The following is an 18,129-nucleotide window of genomic DNA, read 5'->3' on the forward strand; positions in this document are numbered from 1 at the left end:
AAAACGAGTGTTTTTTCGGGAATGAAGACAATTTCCGACTAAAAAGTCACCGCTCCTGGCCGCGTTTTCAACGTAGCCGGCGAACACGAGCCGTGGATCCACGTCCATGCTCTGCCACGAAGAACATCTAAAATAATGCTAGCGCTGCAGCGTTAGTGAGGCAAGGCTGGTTTTACCGCTAACGGACAGTAGGGGGCAAACCACCACAATGACTCTGAAGCTGTTAAATCATACCGTGTTTCCAACGTCTGGTACAGTACGGTACAATTTGGAACGGTAAAGCCCTCGGTCAGTCTTGCCTTTCGACTGAGATCAGTACCTTTTACTTGGTAGACGTTTTGGGTTTTTAGGGTTTGTGCTGTCCGTCGGATATTTACACCGATCGCAAAAAGGGAGCAACGTTTTTCTGTCGCCCAATCAGTTGACCGTACCGTTTAACTCTGGTGCCCCAATGGACAGCTGCCGAAAAAGTAACTGTTGAGGTTATTTTGGTTCCATTCCTAATGGAAATGCAAAAAAAAACACAATGCGTACCGTACCAAACCGAACTTTTGTACCCAGTGGAAAACGCAACTTTAATGTAAAAAAATCTGCTTTAAATGACTAGCTAGCTTGTCTCCAGGCTAGTAGAACTATCGTCAACTCTGGTCCAACACTGAGCTAAAACTGCTTCAGACAAGGAAACGAAGAACAAACCGTCTGATGTTCTGTTCTGCAGAACTCTGCAGAACCCTCCGTCACAACGTCGTGAACTTGTGCTAACGGGTAACGCGGGAATCTTCTAAAGGTCTCGAACGACCGCTTTGGGTCCAGATTTTCCGTGGCTCCTCAAACGTCACATTTAGGTAACTCATATTTCCACTTTCCTGCAGAATGTTGCATATTGAACCTTTAAATTGCTAAAGTAAGAACTGATCCGGAACCACCTGACGGCCGCAGACCAACACAGTACACTCTACCTGGTCACAAACGTCTTATAGTGACATCACGACTTATTTTAAGGGCCTGTTAACGCAGCAGTGAGTACTTTTTCTTTTTCTTTTACCTATCATTTACTAAAACTCCACTAAAACAAACAGTTTTCCGGCTCAGAATCAGTGAAACTAGACCAGCGAATCCACGCAGAACGTCCAAAATTCCTCATTTTAAGCGAAGTTGTGGTCACGCCCTCTCCTGGTAAAGCAGCAGCAGCAGCAGCAGGCTCTTGAATTGAGTCAATTGTTTGTCTCTCATTCAACACAATGGCAGTATTAGTCTGTGTTTCAAGACGATTTTCTGTATATTTATGTAATTACTTGTATTTATTGTTACTTCATTACAATGTTATGCCAGTATTTAAGGTTGTTATTTTTGTTTTTGTTGTTTTTTTTTTTATATGGATATGTTGGATTTCCTGTTCATTTCCAGAAAAAAAGGTTACGATTAAAAGTGAAGTAGAGGTACCATCAAAGGCTTTTCTTCATTTTTATTTGAACATCAAAAAAATAAAACACACCGCAAACCGAGGAGAGCGAATTCGCCAAAATCGCCTAAAAATATTCAAACGCAAAAGTTCAACCCTAGATGGCGGCATTCCTGTAGGATTTACGTCAAAGTCCTCATTGACTTTTTGGACCGTCCTGACACGATAAACATGTGTACCAACTTTCATTCATGTACGTGATTTAAAAAAAAAAAAAAATCATAGAATGAAAGCCTTTTTTCCCGCCATTTTCGTTAGCCACACGGACATTTTCACCAGGTCTGATGCGGTCGCAAAAAAACAGTGAGAAATGTGATTTATTTGAGGAAAAAATTATAATTAATAATAAGAATAACTCAAAACAAACAAAAACATCAGAAAATGAGACAAAATTCATCATATTATGTTTATTCGACTCAACTTTAGGGCTGAACAACTTCAAATGAATCGTGAAATCCCATTTTTTAAACTACACAACGAGCAAAAAAATCACAAAGGCGGCAAATTAGTAATAGTTTTTTGTTTTGTTCGATATTCTGAGCCAAAGAAATATACAAAACAATTAAGAAAGCAGACTTTTCAAACTAAATTTCATTATTTAATACACTGCATACATTTGAATTTACATTTTTAAGATCTTAAAGTTTTTATCCTTTTTCAAACCTTTTTTTTGGAGGATTTTTTTGACCAATTTCGTACATAATTTAAATGGTTTTTGACAATTTTACTGCCATTCCTGTCGCACCTATGTTTGACAAATCAAAACAACATAATTTTATGAAGCAAACCATTAAATCTCACACACATTAAGAGTGTAGAAGTTAATATTTTAGCGTTTAAGCTCCGTCTTGTTTTAAATCTACGATAATTGTTGAGTAAAATGCAAAATTATGTCCAAAAACGTTCTTTTGTGACGTCGGAGAAAACGTGCCGTAAAACCTTGTGAAACATTCTTTTCCTGAATGGAAAGACACGAATCACTGAGCGCGACCTCTGTTATTTTTAGCGGTCAGCGCCTCTTCTGACCTCTGGGCCGTGACTCCGCCCCCCCCTTTTACCGTCTGTGTCGCGAGTTCAAAGCTCCCCCCCCCCCCCCCCGAAGGTAAATCCTGGTTCCCGGGCGACAAAGGTTGGTTTTTCCAGCCGTTTGCGACGCGTGCTCGTCTGTGAAGTTGCCTTCGCTCGACCTTTGGCCTTTTTTATTTTGTCGCGCGGCCTCTCGGCGGCTGACGGCATACCAACGCTGGGGCCGCTGTCGCTCGGCGGTTCTATAGAGAAGGGGGGCGGAGCCTCGGGGCCGGACAATGCGGAGCAGCGGTTGTGGGTCAAGGGTCGTGTTTGATCTGGGAAGAGGCCCCCGTTCCTCATTCCTCATTCCATCAGCGCTGACGGACGGATGGGAAGTTGCCCCCGTGATCCTGGGATAAAACAACACCACATGCACATAAAGGCCTTTAGAAACCTGCGCGGACAGTGGAAGCTGCCGGTTTGTTGGGAGCCGTTAGCCACCAGGGGGCGCCACTAGTAGTTTTAAAAAAAAAAGAACAGCAACTCGGCAGCTGTGACCAACAGGAAATGAATTGAGTGTATTGAAGGTACAACGGTATTTATTTAGATTTCTAAACATTAAAAACCCTTTAAAATATTCATGCCAAGAAGTGCATCAGCCCATCTGGTCCAGCAGGGGGTGCTCTCAGATAAAAACTTGACTTTCCATTTAAAAAGTGAAGTAGCCATTTAGCCACAAGGGGGCGTCTCCACCACTCGCAAAAACCTAAATTTTAATTGTAGTTTATTAGAAATGTAGCTTTTTTGACATTTTCAGTCAACATTTCAGGAATTTTTCTGTAGAATATGAAAATAATTATGTTTACGTTAATAGGAAAATATGTGATTGACGGCTAAACATCGGGTTTTGTAAAAAAAAAAAAAAATTCGAAATAATTGTTTTTTTTGCCGGATTCCGTTGAATGCATGTTGCGGCACGTTGCGGCTTTTTTTTTTTTTTTTTATAGATTTTTGCGTTTAAGTGAAATAACACATGGTGTCAACACACAGGGCTTTTATTCTGAAAATAACCTGGACGCTTTAATGTTGTATCTGTGTTTAATTTCCGGTCTCGCTCGTGCTAAATTCTGCTAAATTGAAGCGTTTTCGTCCGTCATCCAGCAAAAATAGAATGTGATCCTATGCTTCCGATGCTACAACAGAGACGCGGCGCATTGCGTACACCATCAGCGGGATCCCGGGGTCATAAATCGTACGTTTTATTAACAAAAATTGAAAGAAATATTCAAAATCTTGCCTTTATAATCATCTGAAATACGTTTTTATGTCAACTTAAACTAATCAGGTTATTTTTTAAGTCTAAATAAACCCTTAAACCACCTCTCACTCTGCTCTCAGCCCACGTCGATGGCATTTTTCACAATCAGACAATGAGACGTTAGTTAACCTTAGAATAAGAACAGGTTTAGTTCCACTTTAAATGGAAAAAAATTGAGAGAAAGAAGCGAAAAAAACAGACAGAAAAAATAAACGACGTGATTAAAACGTGTTTTTGTTTACGTCGAACAGATTTTTGGTTTAAAAAAAGACCGAAAATCTGTCTTTTATTGCAGCAAATTCTGTTAAAAATAAAGATTTGAACGGACACATTTTAGTTTATTTGTTAATAAAAATAATGCTTAAAGTCAGGTGTGTGTGTGTGTGTGTGTGTGTGTGTGTGTGTGTGTGTGTGTGTGTGTGTGTGTGTGTGTGTGTGTGTGTGTGTGTGTGTGTGTGTGTGTGTGTGTGTGTGTGTGTGTGTGTGTGTGTGTGTGTGTGTGTGTGTGTGTGTGTGTGTGTGTGTGTCTTCAGGGCTTCAGAGTTAATGACGCTCATGGAAACAGGATGTGTTTGAACCGTGTTCTAATAAAACTCAGGGTTTTTCTTTTAATTGACTTCATTTGAGTCCTGAGGTTTTTTCAGGACAAAATAAAATTAAAAATAAAAGGCTCTTAAAAGATGCCTTAACGCTTTCCTTTAGTGATTTAAATGTGTTAATCTGAGTTTTTCTGTACAATAATAACAGATATATGTTATTTTATTCAGTTGTTAGAGTCACTGATCATTTATTAAAGTTAGAATATCTGCTTTAAATGTTGTTACTGTGACGTTCAGTCACTTATTTCAACAACAATGAGATTTTTTATTACAACGTAAGAAAAAAACCGTGGTGTTTTAATGTTATTTCCAGACATTATTATGTTATTTAATGCCTTTATCCACTTACTTGTAGCCACAAAAAAAAAAGAGACAAGAAACAGAATAACGATGTTTTTTATTTTAAGCACAAACTAAGACGAGAATCACAGTTTTTGTCTTTATTGGTCGACTGAAACAAACACACAAGAAACAATCGTTTTATTTATTGTTATTATTATTATTATTATTATTATTATTATTATCGCTCGACATCGTCTCACCCTCGCTGTTCCACCGAATGAGGTGAAAGGTCACGACGTGTTCAGTGTCCCACTGTAGTCACTCGCGGATCAGGACCAAAACCAGGACCAGGACCTGGATCAGGATCAGGATCAGGACCACGTGTCGGTCCACGCACTCTTTCACCTCCGAATCTGTCGCTTCTCGCCCGTCGTCGCACGCAAACGCTGTCTTTTGATGATCTGAACACAAAGAAGCAGCTCGTGTGTGTGTGTGTGTGTGTGTGTGTGTGTGTGCGCGTGTGTGTCTTTCTATGCTTGTGTGGACCACCCCCTGGTAAAGCACCTTCTCTGTGGGGACATTTTTTTCCTTGTGGGGGACGTTATGCCCACACTCCCGACCGTGGTCCCCACAGAATGTGGTTAAAACGTGTGTGTGTGTGTGTGTGTGTGTGTGTGTGTGCGTGCGTGTGTGTGTGTGTGTGTGTGTGTCCGCCCCGTCACACCCGGTTAGCCTCTCGCTAACTCGTTTGAACCCGGAGGTGAAACAAGTCGCCGCCGGGGTCGATCCAACGCGCTCTGGATTCTCGTCTCCACGTGTGAACAGCAACATTTTACCTTTATATATATATATATATATATATACGTATATATATATATATGTATATATGTATACATATATATATGTATATATATATTAAAAAAAGTGACATTTAAATGATAAATAAATCAAAACTAAACCAAAATCAAGCATTCATGGTCATTATTATTGCCTTAAAATGCTGGAAAACTCACTTTATTGATCAATTTTAGAGGGTAAAAAATGACATTTTTAAAGAATACAGATAAGACTCATATATCAATGTTCTTAATATTGTGATTTATTTTCTTCTTTTATTCAACACTTGGCTAAAATAATTGCGATCAAAACGTGATAATCTGAGGTTTTTCCTGCACAATAACAACAAAAAACATGTCATTTTATCCAGTCGTTACAGTCGATGTCGGTACTTTTGTCATTTTTTACACATTTAAAGTGTCATAAATGCTCTTGTTCTGTATAAAAATGACATTATTGCTGTTGGAAACTCACCTCCTTCCTCCTCCTCCTCCTCCTCCTCCTCCTCCTCCTCCTCCTCTGGTGTTTTCAGTGCTCGTCCTCCTGCGGCAGAGGCATCAAAACCCGCAGAGTGAGCTGCGTGACGGGCTCTGGTCGCCCGGCGCCGGAGCAGAACTGCCTGCAGCACCTGAGCTCCAAACCGGGCAAACAGCGGCGCTGCCGGGGCGGACGCTGCCCCAAGTGGAAGACCGGAGACTGGGGAGAGGTAGGACGATATCACCCTCTCCTCCTCTTTTCTCCTCCTCCTCCTCCTCCTCCTCTTTTTCTTTCTCTCTCTCTCTCTCTGTCGTTCTCACGCTGCCAGACTCTCATTCCTCTTTAATCTTTATCAGCTTTGCCGAAGGACGAGTTATTGTGCACATGTGTGTGAGAAAACATCTGCGGCTCAACCTGACGGCGGGTTTTTATTTTTTTTTTTTTTTTTATTAAATGCGTCGTGGCTGAAAAAAAAAAACTAAACCGCTTAACTGAAGCAGGGGGCGCCGACGAGGCTGCAGCTGCTGCAGAGCAGGAGTCTGACGTCCTGAGACTCAGACGGTGACGGGACGATAAAGAGCTTTGGTCCAGTTTGTGTCAAAAGATGATGTTCAGTTTACTGAGAGACACTTTACTTCATCTCTCTGTTGGACACGCTGCGAGACACACAGTGAGACACAAAGTGAGACACAACGAGACACAAAGTGAGACACAAAGCGAGACACATGACAAGACACAAAGCGAGACACGACGCGAGACACAAAGCGAGACACATGACAAGACACAAAGCGAGACACAAAGCGAGACACTGTCCTGTGTCCTCACCTGTGTCCTGACCTGTGTCCTGACCTGTGTCCTCACCTGTGTCCTGTATCCTCACCTGTGTCCTCTCCTGTGTCCTCACCAGTGTCCTGACCTGTGTCCTCACCTGTGTCCTCACCTGTGTCCTGACCTGTGTCCTGACCTGTGTCCTCACCTGTGTCCTCACCTGTGTCCTCACCTGTGTCCTGACCTGTGTCCTCACCTGTGTCCTGACCTGTGTCCTCACCTGTGTCCTGTGTCCTCACCACCTCACCTGTGTCCTCACCTGTGTCCTGACCTGTGTCCTGACCTGTGTCCTCACCTGTGTCCTGTGTCCTGTGTCCTCACCACCTCACCTGTGTCCTCACCTGTGTCCTGACCTGTGTCCTCACCTCCTCACCTGTGTCCTCTCCTGTGTCCTGTGTCCCCTCCTGTGTCCTCACCTCCTCACCTGTGTCCTCTCCTGTGTACTGTGTCCTCTCCTGTGTACTGTGTCCTCTCCTGTGTCCTCTCCTGTGTCCTCACCTGTGTCCTCACCTGTGTCCTCTCCTGTGTCCTCACCTGTGTCCTGTGTCCTCACCTGTGTCCTCTCCTGTGTCCTCACCTATGTCCTGTGTCCTCTCCTGTGTCCTGTGTCCTCACCTGTGTCCTCACCTGTGTCCTGACCAGTGTCCTCACCTGTGTCCTCTCCTGTGTCCTGTGTCCTCTCCTGTGTCCTCACCTGTGTCCTGACCAGTGTCCTCACCTGTGTCCTCACCTGTGTCCTGACCAGTGTCCTCACCTGTGTCCTCTCCTGTGTCCTCACCTGTGTCCTGTGTACTCACCTCCTCACCTGTGTCCTGACCTGTGTCCTGTGTCCTCTGTCCTCAGTGCTCGTCCTCTTGTGGAGACGGTGTCCAGCGCAGAGACGTCTTCTGTCAGAGTTCAGACCAGAGCAGCTGCTCACAGAGATCCAGACCCACGACGAGTCAGAGCTGTCGACTCACAGAGTGTCTTCTGTCCCGATATGGATGGACGGAAGGAGAGTGGCAGGAGGTAAGAGAGGAGGAGAGGAGGGGAGGAGAGGAGGTGAGGAGGTGAGGAGGAGAGGAGGTGAGGAGAGGAGAGGAGGAGGTAAGGGAGGAGGAGAGGAGAGGAGAGGAGGAGGTAAGGGAGGAGGAGAGGAGAGGAGGAGGTAAGGGAGGAGGAGAGGAGAGGAGGAGGTAAGGGAGGAGGAGAGGAGAGGAGGAGAGGAAGTGAGGAGAGGAGAGGAGGAGGTAAGGGAGGAGGAGAGGAGAGGAGGAGAGGAAGTGAGGAGAGGAGGAGAGGAGGTGAGGAGAGGAGGTAAGGGAGGAGGAGGTGAGGAGGTGAGGGAGGAGGAGGTGAGGAGAGGAAAGAGTGTGATGACTTTTCTCTGTCGTGTGGTGAAGTGAAATATGAGTGAATGCATCTGTCAGAGGGTCAGAGAGGAGAGGAGACGAGGAGACGAGGAGACGAGGAGATGAGAGGAGGAGACAAATCTTTATAAGACACTGGTTCATACCTGCACTTTATTAAAGTGGTACATTCCAGTTTCTGTTAGCCTGAGGCTACTCAGCTGCAGCAGGAGTCTCTTCATCTTCTGGTTCTTCTTCTCCTCCTCCTTGTTCTCCTTGATGTGCTTGATGTTCTTGTGGTTCTTCTTCCTGTTCTTCTTGTTCTTCTCCTCCTCTTCCTCCTCCTTGTTCTTCTTCTCCTCCCTCTTGTTTTTCTCCTCCTTGTTCTCCTTGATGTTCTTGATGTTTGTGTTGTTCTTGTTCTTCTTGTTGTTGTTATTGTTGTTGTTCTTTATGTTCTTGTCCTTCTGAGGAGGAGGAGAGGAGGTAAGGGAGGAGGTGAGGAGGGAGGAGAGGAGGTGAGAGGAGAGGAGGAGAGGAGGTGAGAAAGGAGGAGAGGAGAGGAGGTGAGGGAGGAGGAGGGAGGAGGAGGAGAGGAGGTGAGGAGGGAGGTGAGGAGGAGAGGAGGTGAGGAGGGAGGAGGAGGAGAGGAGGAGAGGAGAGGAGGTGAGGAGGGAGAGGAGGTGAGGAGGAGAGGAGAGGAGGGAGGAGAGGAGGGAGGAGGAGAGGAGGTAAGGGAGGAGAGGAGGGAGGAGGAGAGGAGGTAAGGGAGGAGGTGAGGAGGGAGGAGAGGAGGTGAGAGGAGAGAAAGGAGGAGAGGAGAGGAGGGAGGAGAGGAGGGAGGAGAGGAGGGAGGAGGAGAGGAGGTAAGGGAGGAGGTGAGGAGGGAGGAGAGGAGGAGAGAAAGGAGGAGAGGAGAGGAGGTGAGGGAGGAGGAGGGAGGAGGAGAGGAGGTGAGGAGGGAGGAGGAGGTGAGGAGGAGAGGAGGGAGGAGAGGAGGGAGAGGAGGTGAGGAGGAGAGGAGGTAAGGGAGGAGGTGAGGAGGGAGGAGAGGAGGTGAGGAGGAGTTAAGGGAGGAGGTGAGGAGAAGAGGAGGTGAGGAAGGAGGAGAGGAGGAGAGGAGGTGAGGGAGGAGGAGGGAGGAGGAGAGGAGGTGAGGAGGGAGGAGGAGGTGAGGAGGAGAGGAGGGAGGAGAGGAGGGAGAGGAGGTGAGGAGGAGAGGAGGTAAGGGAGGAGGTGAGGAGGGAGGAGAGGAGGTGAGGAGGAGTTAAGGGAGGAGGTGAGGAGAAGAGGAGGTGAGGAAGGAGGAGAGGAGGAGGTATATATAATATATATATATATACGTGTGTGTGTGAGCTGGTAGACAAGGAGTCTGATCATCTGTGGTGTAAATGTTTTCAAGCTTCTGTTTCTCGCTCAATCGCGCTTCAAGAAACCAGAACCGTCCCTTTAATTAAATATCTCATTCGACGTTATTATTTTCTCTTATGATTTTGTCCTCTTTGTTTCCAGTGCAGTAAGTCGTGTGGATCGGGCCACAGGCGGAGAACCCTGCGCTGCGTGGACCACGACCAGCAGCAGGTCCACGAGATGTACTGCGTGAACCAGATCAGACCTCCGAAGATCGAGACCTGCAACACGCACGTCTGCGATTACGTCTGGATCACCGGGGAGTGGACTGAGGTGAGACATCCTCAAACATCAGGAGAACGTTTTCAACTTTTTGTGAAGGAACCCCGCGTTGATGTGGTTCCACAAAAAGGCTAATTTGCGTTTGGCGTCAACGCAGCGTTGCACCACTCTTGCGTGACTGGTTCACCGTTTTGTCGCAATCGTGTCCGATCAAAACAAAGTCTTATTGTCCCTGACTCCGCCCACTTTTATAAACACCGCAGATATGGCTTCTTCTCGGCTCTCAGCCCGCTTCGTTGGCATTTTTCAATTCTTCAGAACTCTGTTTTAGTTGCACTTCTGTTACCACACTCTTAGAAATAAAGGTTCCAAAAGGGTTCTTCTACAAGGGCTGACGTTCTACCGGGAACCATTTGCTTCTGAAAAACCCTTTTTCAAGGGTTCTTGGTAACACTAATGGTTCCAGTAAGAACCATTTTGATCCAGAGAACCCTTTAAAACCCCTTTCCTGAATAAAGGGTTTTAAAAGGGTTCTTGGTGGAAGTGTCCAAAAGGGTTCCAGGTAGCCAAACGAGGGTTCTCCAAGCCGAAGAACCTTATATGCCGACAGGGTTGGGCATGCATACTTTAACCATTATTATGATTATTTGTGATATCTGAAAATTCGCCCACATACTTGTCATGACACTCACCCTCAGGACTTTCCGCGGAACGTCCAATCACAGACAGGAAGCGGTTGAATAACGGCCAGATGTGGAAAATGAACGTTATCTTGTAAAAAGGAAGCAGAAGAACTCACTCATTGGACAATTCTACAGCCACAAAATGCAAATTTGAATTAAAAACTGATTTGTGCTTTGACCTCAGTGTTCAGGCAGCTGTGGCCGAGGTTACCGCCAGCGCCTGATCTCCTGCAGCGAGGTTCACGCGGACGAGGACAACTACGCGTACGGACATCGGTCTCTGTCCAACTGTCCTGGAACTCCTCCAGAGAGCTTCACGCCCTGTGACCTGGAGCCGTGTCGACCCACTGGGGAGTGGAGGGTCGGGACCTGGGGGGCGGTGAGTGATGCCATGAACCGCCATGTCGTCCAATCATTGATCAGGATTTGATCAAGATGGTGGTGGTCTTTGGTCTTCTTCAATATAATGACTAATGACTTCCTGACGTCCAGGGAACGTTCTCTGAAGGTTCTTCCCTAGGCTTTCCTGCGGTTGATATGGAATGTTCTCCTAATGTTAGTTTTTGGTTGCACATTCATTTCCCAGAATGGTAGAAACATTGGGAGGAACCTTCAGGGAAAGTTCTCCTGTGGTTGATACAGAATGTTCTCCTAAGCTTCAGGGAAATGTTCATTGAATGTTCCTCCCTAGTTTTTCCTGTGGTTGATATGGAAACTTCTCCTAATGTTAGTTTTTGGTTGCACATTCAGTTCCCAGAATGGGAGGAACCCAGGGAGGAACCTTCAGGGAACATTCTCTGAAGGTTCTTCCCTAGTTTTTCCTATGGTTGGTATGTAAAGTTCTCCTAATGTTAGTTTTTGGTTGCACATTCAGTTCCCAGAATGGTAGAAACATTGGGAGGAACCTTCAGGGAAAGTTCTCCTGTGGTTGATACAGAAAGTTCTCCTAAGTTCCTCCCAAGGTTTTCCTTGGGTTGATATGGAAAGTTCTCCTCATATTAGTTTTTGGTTGCACATTCAGTTCCTGGAATGGGAAGAACCAAGGGAACCTAGGGTTCTCCTGTGGTTGATAGGGAAAGATCTCCTATTCTTCTGGGAAACGTTCCCTGAAGGTTCCTCCCCAGGTTCTCCTTGAGTTTATATGGAAAGTTCACCTAATGTTTTTTGATTGCACATTCAGTTCCCAGAATGGGGGGAACATAGGGAAGAACCTTCAGGGAACATTCTCTGAAGGTTCTTCCCAAGGTTTTCCTGTGGTTGATATGGGAAGTTCTCCTAATGTTCTCATAATATTAGTTTTTGGTTGCACATTCATTTCCCAGAATGGTAGAAACATTGGGAGGAACCTTCAGGGAAAGTTCTCCTGTGGTTGATACAGAAAGTTCTCCTAAGTTCCTCCCAAGGTTTTCCTTGGGTTGATATGGAAAGTTCTCCTCATATTAGTTTTTGGTTGCACATTCAGTTCCTGGAATGGGAGGAACCAAGGGAACCTAGGGTTCTCCTGTGGTTGATAGGGAAAGATCTCCTATTCTTTTGGGAAACGTTCCCTGAAGGTTCCTCCCCAGGTTCTCCTTGAGTTTATATGGAAAGTTCACCTATTGTTTTTTGATTGCACATTCAGTTCCCAGAATGGGAGGAACATAGGGATCAACCTTCAGGTAACGTTCCCTGAAGGTTCCTCCCTAGGTTCTCCCATGGTTGATATGGGAAGTTCTCCTAATGTTCTCATAATATTAGTTTTTGGTTGCACCTTCAGTTCCAGGAATGAGATGAACCTCGGGAAGAACCTTCAGGGAACATTCTCTGAAGGTTCTTCCCGAGGTTTTCCTGTGGTTGATATGGAAAGTTTTCCTAATGTTAGTTTTTGGTTGCACATTCAGTTCCCAGAATGGGAGGAACATAGGGATCAACCTTCAGGAAAGTTCCCCGAAGATTCCTCCCTAGGTTCTCCTGTGGTTGATATGGAAAGTTTACCATTTTTTGGTTGCACATTCAGTTCCCAGAATGTGATGAACCGAGGGAAGAACCTTCAGGGAACATTCTCTGAAGGTTCTTCCTGAGGTTTTCCTCTGGTTGATATGGAAACTTCTCCTAATATTAGTTTTTTTGGTTGCACACTCAGTTCCCAGAATGGTAGGAACCTCGTGAGGAACCTTCAGAGAACCTTGGTTCACAGTTTGTGGTCTTTTTCCCTCCAGTGTTCGTCGAGCTGTGGTGACGGCGTCTCAGAGAGGACGGTTCAGTGTGTCTCCACAGACGCTCAGGAGAGAGAAGCATGTTCTCTGGACACGAAGCCGGACGACAGGAAAGTCTGCAGAAATCCAAGCTGTGAGTGTTGAGAAGAAAAGACAACAAAAGAGAAGAAAAAGTCAAAACTCTGAGATCAGACCTTCAAAGACTCTGAGTTCTTCTTTCACTGCAGTGATTTTTTTACATTTGACTGAACTGTTGAAACAGTCTGATCTGTTTCTAAACATCACTGTTTTACTTATTTCTAAGACTTTGCATTAAAGCTGCAGTGCGTAACTTTTAGTGACACTTGTTGTTGTTGTCAGGGTTTCCAAGGGTCCTTGAAATCCTTGAAATCCTTGAAAGTTTTCAAAAATGGCCCTAAATAGACACGGGTCATTGAAAGTGCTTGAATTTAGGAAGAAGTGAATTTCACAGAATGGGAAGAACCTGGGAGGAACCTTCATGCAACGTTCCCTGAAGGTTCCTTCCGAGGTTCTCCTGTGGTTGATATGGAAAGTTTTCCTAAGGTTCTCCTAATGCTAGCTTTTGGTTGTACATTCAGTTCCCAGAATGGGAGGAACCTTCAGGGAACATTCATTGAAAGTACCTCCCCAGGTTCCCCTGTGGTTGATATGGAAAGTTCTCCTAACAGTCTCCTAATGTTAGTTTTTGGTTGCACATTCAGTACCCAGAATGGGAGGAACCTTCATGGAATGTTCCCTGAAGGTTCCTTCTGAGGTTCTCCTGTGGTTGATATGGAAAGTTTTCCTTAGGTTCTCCTAATGCTAGCTTTTGGTTGCACATTAAGTTCCCAGAATGGGAGGAACCTTCAGGGAACATTCATTGAAAGTTCCTCCCTAGGTTCTCCTGTGGTCGATATGGAAAGTTCTCCTAATGTTAGTTTTTGGTTCCACATTCAGTTCCCTCAATGGGAGGAACCTTCATAGGAACGTTCATTGAAAGTTCCTCTCTAGGTTTTTCTGTGGTTGATATGAAAAGTTCTCCTAATGTTAGTTTTTGGTTGCACATTCAGTTCCCAAAATGGGAGGAACCTATGGAGGAACCTTCATGCAACGTTCCTTCTTGTTATTTAAATCCTTAAAACACTACAGACATTTGTATATATATATATATATTACAGTTACGTACTGCAGCTTTAAATGGTTGTATTTCCCTGGTCTTTGTCTTAAAGGTGATTTAGCGTCCAGTTGTCAGGACGTCCAGAGCAGGAACGTCGGTTCTCTCACAGACGGCGAACATTTTCTCAACGTTCAAGGAAAAACAATCAAGGTAGAATTTTTATATCTCATTATTCTACAAATGTCACATTTATCACATGAGTCTGAAGATATTGTTTGTTTGTTTATTTTACCTTTGAAACCTGAGATTCTCCTCCTCCTCCTCCTCAGGTGTTCTGTGCAGGGATGCAGACAGATTCTCCTCATGAGTTCGTCACCTTGACGACGGGAGAAGGAGAGAATTTCTCAGAGATTTTTGGCTTCAGGTAAAAACTGTGATTTAACTTTATTTCAAAAACATTATTTCTCATATATTATTATATTTATTTATCGTACAAGAAAAGGTCCAATCCAATAGTTCCATAATAAAACGAAAAGAAAAAGAAAAAAAATCATGCACTATCCCTTTAAGAGCAGAGCGTTTGAAAATGTGAGCGTGAAATAAAGAAATGATTCTCTCAAAATGAAAAACTGCTCTCTGTGATCCACACATGATGAAATTCAGTGTGTGTGTGTGTGTGTGTGTGTGTGTGTGTGTGTGTGTGTGTGTGTGTGTGTGTGTGTGTGTGTGTGTCTCAGGTTAAACGACCCCACTCAGTGTCCGGCGAACAGATCCAGACGATCAGACTGTGACTGTCGCAGAGATTACACGTCTGCAGGAATCACGTCCTTCACCAAAGTTCGTCTGGACATCGACAAGATGACGATCATCAGTGAGTGACGCACACACGCACGCACGCGCACGCACACACCCGCATGCATGCACACACACACGCATGCACGCACACACACGCACGCACGCTAGCATGCACACAAGCATGCACACACACACACGCATGCACACACGCACACACAAGCATTCACACTCGCACACAGACACACACACACACACACACGCACGCATGCACACACACGCACGCACGCACACACACGCACACACACACACACACGCATGCACGCACACACGCACACACACGCATGCACGTACGCATGCACGCACACACACAGGCGCACGCACGCACGCACACACACACACACACTCTCACACAGACGTGCACACACACACACGCACACTCTCTCTCACACACGCGCGCACGCACAAACGCACACACTCTCTCTTACACAAACACACACACTCACACACACACACACACAGACACTCTCACACACACACACACGCACACACACACTCACACACACGCACTCTCACACAGACGCGCACACACAAACGCACACACTCTCTCACACACACACACACACACACACGCACACACACTCTCACACACACACACGCACACACGCACGCACACACACACACTCTCACACACACACACACACGCACGCACACACACACACGCACGCACACACACGCACACACACTCTCTCTCACACACACACACACACTGTTTTAATAGGATCAAGATGTATTTCAGGTTTGTTTAAACTCAACAATCACAATCACTTCAGTGGATTAAGTGAAACTGCTCTAAGTAGATGTTAATTACACGGATTCTCCCTTTAGACTGAGTCTGAAACCAGGTCCAGACCTGAAGAGGTTCAGGTCCAGGTTTTTCTTTATATTTATATTTATAACGAGGTACTGACACACTTTACTGTCCTGAACCAAACCCCATAGAGAAAATCACTGATTTAAGCTCACAGGGAAACTGAAGCTGCTGCTCGTCTGCTGCCTTTTTTGCTAAGTTTATGACTCTTATGTTGATCCAAACAAAGGATTTCAAAAGCCGAATTCACAAATAAAACATGTGTTAACTTAATTATGGAGGCAGCAGTGGATCGACAGCTCCTGAACCCTCCTGTGTGCAGGGATGTAAAAAATTATGATTTTCTCTATGGAGTTTGGTGCAGGGAGAGAGTTGTGCACAAAGTGACACAAACTTCAGTTTCCTGTTGTAAAAGACTGTCTCCAAAAAAAATAGAATGGTATTTTAATAGATGAGCCTGTTGTCAATTGTCTAAAATCACATTTTTCTGGTTTTTCTCTTTGTCAGCAGCAGGTTTTCAGTCTCTTGTCAAAATCATGTCTTGTGGCCACAAAGTTCAAGGTTGTGATTTCCAAGAAAACCGCGTCAGTTATTGTCCTTATCGTCGTGTTTGTTTTGTCTCCTCAGCGACAGACTGGCAGTTTGCTTTCACCCGAGAAGGAAAGAGCGTTCCGTTCGCCACCGCCGGAGACTGCTACAGCGCCGCCAACTGTCCACAGGTGAGCATGACAACAGCTGTTATATATATATAAAATAAATACATAAATAAATAAATAAATAAATAATGTATTTATTTATTTAATAATGTATTTAATTATTTATTTAATTAATTAATTAATTAATTAATTATTTATTTAATTATTTATTTAATTATTTATTTATTTATTTATTTATTTATTTAATTATTTAATTAATTAATTAATTATTTAATTAATTATTTATTTAAGTATTTTATTAATTAATTAATTAATTAATTAATTAATTATTTATTTAATTATTTATTTAAATATTTAATTATTTATTTAATTATTTAATTATTTATTTATTTAAATATTTAATTATTTAAATATTAAATTATTTAATTATTTAATTATTTAATTATTTATTTAATTAATTAATCACTATTTTAAAAAATGCTGTTTTTCCTCATGATGATTTTTCAGGGTCAGTTCAGGATCAACCTCTCAGGGACCGGGCTGAAGGTGACAGAGGAGACGTCGTGGGTCGCACAGGGAAACTACGCTGTCGCCGATGTGCGAAAATCACAGGTAACAGGAAGTTGTCCCGAGATTTAAATTAATAAATAAATAAATGAGTTAAAAAAAACTAATTTAAGAAAACATAACACAGCTTGAGCCGACCAAACCGCCTCGTGTTGCAGCAGCAGTAGTGCCGTCTCATATGATGTAATGTCTCTGTCGTGATTCCCCGTGTGCCCACAGGATGGCAGCAGAGTGTCAGGAATGTGCGGAGGCTACTGTGGGAAATGTACACCGTCCTCTGGCTCAGGTCTGCCTGTGGCCGTGGAAAAGGACTCAACATAAAAACAGGTTTGGAAACAATAAACAATAACTCACTGTCAATAATCTCAGTTAAAATGCACCAAATCCCAGAGAGAAAACCATCTATTTTGCTTCATGGTGCTCAGGACTTGTTGATCCACTGCTGCTTCTATCAGTAACTACAAGAATGTTATTATGTAACTTTGGTATTTGAAATCCTTCATGATGATTTACTTTAGTAATATAAAGTTAACAAAAGACGCAGCAGTAGAGCAGCAGCTCCTGTGTCCCTGTGAGCGAAAAACTGTGATTTTCTCTATATGGGATTTGGTGCAGCAGAGGGAGTGGGTTTTTAAACGTTCCATAAGATGTTTAACTGTGAGATGAAGTGGTGAATATTATCTTTAGATTTACTTTACGCCTTTTTATTAATTTATATATTTAATTATTTATTTATTTAATTATTTATTTATTTATTTATTTATTTAATTAATGTTTTATTTATTTATTTGTTTAATTATTTATTTGATTAATTAATTAATTATTTATTTATGTATTTATTTATTTAATTATTTATTTAATTAATTAATTAATTAATTAATTCATTCATTCATTAATTATTTATATAATTATTTATTTATTTAATTAATTAATTAATTAATTAATTAATTAATAAATGTAAAGGAGTAAAATACACAATAGAATAATAAGGAATACCAATAATATAAGAATCAATAAAATTAGGAAAAATGTGCCATTAAGAACAGAGGAAAGCGTCTTTCTATATAAACATGTTTTAATCTTATGTTACTTAGTTTAAGTTGTTTTAAATTACCCAGGAGTGAGCATTTCATGTTTATAGGTAGATACTTTAATGTCATTGTCAACTTGGCAGCATAGTAAGATAAAATTAAATAAATAAAGCAAATAAATGTATGTAAATATCCGTATTTCTGTCCAGTTTCTGTTAAATGTGTCATTAAAATGTCATCTTTCACCATAATGTTTGCATTTTTCCGTCCAGATTTCACTTCCTGTTCATCTCAGCAGATTCTTCTTCTTCTTCTTCTTCTTCACCTCCTCTCTCTGGTGCTCGACGACCAAACACTCAAACCCCCGTCCGTCAATCGACATCCTCCCTCTACGCCGACCACACTGTGTATAAATATGTAAATGACTCTGGTGTAAGTACTGTACA

At 43.2% G+C, this 18,129-nt stretch overlaps 1 protein-coding gene across 1 annotated transcript in view; it reads left to right on the forward strand.

Annotated features, from left to right (window-relative positions):
- adamts9 (ADAM metallopeptidase with thrombospondin type 1 motif, 9) overlaps window positions 1-16,973 on the forward strand; it is a gene marked incomplete at both ends in the record, with an annotated part of 66,737 nt that extends 49,764 nt beyond the window's left edge. Inside the window, 11 exons of the mRNA XM_083908073.1 lie at window positions 6,039-6,212; window positions 7,655-7,819; window positions 9,652-9,822; window positions 10,639-10,833; window positions 12,653-12,782; window positions 13,879-13,976; window positions 14,096-14,190; window positions 14,504-14,637; window positions 16,057-16,148; window positions 16,593-16,697; window positions 16,872-16,973. Coding sequence (XP_083764199.1) covers window positions 6,039-6,212; window positions 7,655-7,819; window positions 9,652-9,822; window positions 10,639-10,833; window positions 12,653-12,782; window positions 13,879-13,976; window positions 14,096-14,190; window positions 14,504-14,637; window positions 16,057-16,148; window positions 16,593-16,697; window positions 16,872-16,973 — 1,461 coding nt within the window. The remainder of the gene's footprint in view (window positions 1-6,038; window positions 6,213-7,654; window positions 7,820-9,651; window positions 9,823-10,638; window positions 10,834-12,652; window positions 12,783-13,878; window positions 13,977-14,095; window positions 14,191-14,503; window positions 14,638-16,056; window positions 16,149-16,592; window positions 16,698-16,871) is intronic.
- Between the last annotated feature and the right edge of the window lie 1,156 nt (window positions 16,974-18,129).

The sequence above is a fragment of the Microchirus variegatus genome (assembly GCF_963457635.1).
Source record: "Microchirus variegatus genome assembly, chromosome: 21".
Lineage (NCBI taxonomy): Eukaryota > Metazoa > Chordata > Actinopteri > Pleuronectiformes > Soleidae > Microchirus > Microchirus variegatus.